This window comes from Rhipicephalus microplus, chromosome 4 (genome assembly GCF_043290135.1).
Source record: "Rhipicephalus microplus isolate Deutch F79 chromosome 4, USDA_Rmic, whole genome shotgun sequence".
NCBI lineage: Eukaryota > Metazoa > Arthropoda > Arachnida > Ixodida > Ixodidae > Rhipicephalus > Rhipicephalus microplus.
In genome coordinates, this window is record NC_134703.1 from 143,700,246 (window position 1) to 143,704,342 (window position 4,097).

Genomic DNA, 4,097 nt, shown 5'->3' on the forward strand with positions numbered 1-4,097 from the left:
TTTGCGACCCACCCCCAGGGCATAGTAGGGAAATAGAGAGGCTTAAGAAAGAAAATGAAGAACTAAGAGAAATGAACAAAAATATGCTTACAGAATTAGCAGCAATTAAAAACATTTAGGTGAAACCAAGCAGGCCGAGAACAAAAACACGTCAAAGGAAATGCCAGTTCCCGCGCCTGTGGGTGATGGGGCCATGTCGGCTAAGCGCAGAGCCATCGAAATTAAGCTGAAGAATACTGAAAAGCACACTGAGGAAATGAAACAAACACTAGCCTCATTTGCAGATAAAATGAAAATGATCATGGACAGTGTCTCACAGTTGACGACGAGTGTGGGACAAATGCAGAGTACAATAAATGATCCTAGGAAAAGGCTTAAGGCATTTAGCGAAAGAGTGAAAACTCTTGAAGTGATGGGTATGTCTGGCAACGACAGAGCACAGCGTGGACCATTGTTCCTCACAGCCCCCATTGATCCCCAGGCAGGGGATACGAATATCCAATATGGCCCACACTAAAAGAGAATGTTGAGTGTGGCATTGGAATTCCGGGGGGTACAACATTAAACGTGCCACACTCCAGCAATATCTCAGATCACTACAATCTAAGCCAGATATAATAGCACTCCAAGAAACTGGGTACGGATACGTCACGCTCACTGGGTATAGAGCTATAGAGTGCGAAAACTATGGTAGAGGCTTATACGTGTTTGTAAATAGGCAGCGGACGCACATCTCTCACGATCTAGGCATTCGGGACAAGAACATGAAGTATCTCATGGTGGAGGTATTAGTGCCGCTCTCATACAAAAATCAAAGATGCAACAGCTTATTTGTCCTCAACATTTACAGTAGCCCGAAGCACTACAAGCAACAGTTCAAGATAATTTTCGATAAAGCTAGGAAAGTCGCGGAAGATAGGTCTCTAATCATTATGGGAGACTTCAACGCGGCTCATGAACTCTGGGGATATACTGCGACAAACCCCAAAGGCAGGAATCTATGGCATCATGCTGGCGAGCAAGACCTGGTATTGATTACGGATAAAGGGTATCCCACAAGAATCGGATATTCTGTCTTTAGAGACACCACACCCGACCTAACCTTTGTCAAGAACATAGAGCATCCCATATGGACAAATACCAGTCATAACTTCGGCAGTAATCACTATGTTCTCGAGGTAGCGCTGGAGGTTGAGAAAGGCCGCACTCGAGAATTTGATGTTGTTGATTTGGATGTCTTTCGCAGAATTAGAACGCAAAGTAAACCAAATGCTACCAAACCAAGCCTCAAAGAGTGGTGCGAATCCATCAGGTATGATTTCAAACCGGCCTTCAGAAAGCTTCTCACTGACGCTAACGTTTAGGCCATGTATTCTAAACTAGCCAACTTAATTGAAGCAAAGCAGGCCCTTACTAAAAATGACGGACTCAATGACTGAATCGTCAACTAAGGAAGGAAATAGCAGAACTGAATAAACAAATTGAACTGCACTGCACCAACCTATGTAAGCAGCAGTGGGATGAATTTTGTGAAGCGATTGATGGACAGATCAGGAACGGCAAAGCATAAAAACTTAATAAGCACCTCCTAGACGAGCAAGGCACCAGGTCCAACCAGAGACACTGTCTTGCCCGGGCCATACACACACATGAAAGGTGTATAAATAAAAACAGGTAACAAAAAGGCTAAAAAGTGTTAGTAGTTTTAGTAATGATAAAAGTGTATAACAATAAAAAAACGCGGTATCGCTTGTCGAATAAAAAAAGAACGCCTAAACAATACGCCTATGTGGCTACTATATATGTTCGTAGAGGCGGCGATAGTGTCTGAAACGCAAAGTTTTTTCATGGTCCGCAGGAAGTTCTTCGAGCAAAACCTGTGGCAGACACGATCGTTGGCCGGATCCCACGAGCCGAGGTAGCCAACGACGATGGCATCGACGGAGACGCGCTGGAACCGCTGGAGGAGATGACGCTGTAGAGGGGCGTACTTCTCCTCCTTGACCCTCCGAGCCTCCTGGAATGCCTGCATGCGGTTGTCAAAGGAACAGCAGACGTGCAGGATCAGGGATTCTTCACCACGGGCCAGGACGAAGTCGGGTCACAAGCCAGGGACGCCGACCTGCTGGTTCTCCCCGATGACGGTGAACCGCTCCAGGGCTGCCTTCTTGAGGCGCGCAACTATGGCGTTGTGGCACTCCGTCATGGCCCGGCTCTGCCGCATGCAGTGGTAGAGGACGTGCGGCAGGGTCTCCTCCCCGTACCCGCAGCGTCGGCACCTCTTGTCAGCTGCGGGCACCCAAGTTCTTGTGCCGTTTAGGAGGAGGAGATTCAGCCAGGCTCGGTGGATGAAGCGCCACTCCTTGAAGCGAGTGTAGCGGCCGGACCTCATGAAGTGGAAACTGGCGGGGTCCACCGCTACACACGCCATCGCCTTGCCCTGAGACGGCTTCTCCTGGAGAGAACGGTCCCGGTCTTGGTTGAGGATGGCCCGAAGGATCTTGATGAGCTTGTTGCGGTTCCGCGCTGACACCGTGGCCTCTCCGCAGGTGATGCGGGCACTCTGGTCCAGAAGCTCCCAGGCGACGGACAGGCGACGGAAGGATTTGCGTGCCTCCGTCCAGACAGATTGCAGCTGGGTCGCAGTCTGCCGGAAATCGCCCTCCGTTTCGCCTGAGAGGTAGGCCTCGGTGTCGTCCGTGTCCGCCGGTCGCCTCAGCCGCCTTGACACCACCCGGTAGAGCTCCTCCCTCGCTCGCTCCCGGACCTCCAGATCAGTCGACGACAGGATCTTGAAGGCCCCGTCCACTCGGCAGATGTCGCTGAGCTCCACCACAAGAGGGATAAACAGTCTTCCAAGTCTAGCGATAAAAAACCTTCGCAAAAGGCTGAGAGTTTAGCAGTAAACTTGTCGTTTTGTGCGTCATGGTCTGCAGTAAATAGTTTTGCAAAGTAGTCTCGGAAAACTTTTTGAACTTCGTCCGGGTCGTCACCAAAGGTACCATCCTCTTTCAGCGCCTCATCGATGTAGTGGGGCTGGCATCGACGATCTTGGTTTCTTTGCGCGTATGTCGAGTTTTCAATTTCATCTGTCGGTAAGCGCATTTCCCTTGCGAGCCTTGTAGCCTGGGACCTCTGCTTTAGAAGAGTTTGATACTTAATTTTTTGTGTTTCAAGGTATTTGAGCATAGCAAATGTGGTTGACCCACCTCTTTCAATAATTTGGATGCGTTGGAGAATCTCATTCATCTTGGCCATGAGGTGAGCGTGGCGCGCTTTTCTTGCCTGTTGAGCTATGAGGCGCCAACGAGATTTTAAGTGGTCCCATGTAGTTGGAGTTATGCAACACACTTCTGCCAGTGAGTCCGCCAGCTCAGTTTGAAGAACGGAAACGCTTTCGTCATCATGAAGAATAGTTGGGTTCATCCTACATGCTTTGTGGATTCCCGTTGTTGTGCTCACGTTAAACGTGAAGAGTAAGGGAGCATGATCGCTGAGTTTCTGCTGGCTTGGCGCAAGGTGGACCACCTCACATGCTTGTATGTTTGCTAAAAAGTCTTCGGGCACATAAACTCTATCAATTCGGCTTTGTTGAATGCCACAAGCACGGGTTGCGACGAACCCGACTCCATGTAGAGTTAATCACCCATTTGACAGCTTGAGATCTTGAACTAATTGCTGTAGTTTTCTGGCGTAATATTTGTTGGCGCCTTGGCCGGGACCCCTGACGTCTCCTGTAGTATCGAGCACGCAGTTGAAATCTCTGACAAGCACATGTGATATCAGCTCGATCAAAAAATTTATGACACCTTTATAGAACCTGTTTGTTTCTGACCTCATTACGGGCGCATATACGTTGGTAAATCTGACTCGTTTGCAGTTAAGTACCACATCTACTGTTATAATGCGGCCTTCGGTGTGAACAAGACAGTGAGCACCCCTCTTCAGCATTGCGTTCATGAAAACAACTTTTGTGCCACGTGCACGTGCATCTATCTGTGAGTGAGAAGAAGGCCTCTAGATGAAACTTTTCCTGAAACTCTGCAACGTCAAGCTTAGTACGAAAGTTTGTCTCCTGCAAAAACGCGATGCACCCG

The 4,097-nt window shown here is 48.8% G+C and overlaps 1 protein-coding gene across 1 annotated transcript; it reads right to left on the minus strand.

Annotated features, from left to right (window-relative positions):
• Positions 1–2,101: 2,101 nt before the first annotated feature.
• Positions 2,102–3,840, minus strand: LOC142814424 (uncharacterized). The gene is made up of 2 exons (XM_075893184.1): positions 3,836–3,840; positions 2,102–2,861 (listed from the first exon to the last, which is right to left on the minus strand). The coding sequence occupies exons 1-2, from the start codon at positions 3,838–3,840 to the stop codon at positions 2,102–2,104; spliced, it is 765 nt and encodes a 254-aa protein (XP_075749299.1).
• Positions 3,841–4,097: the final 257 nt, after the last annotated feature.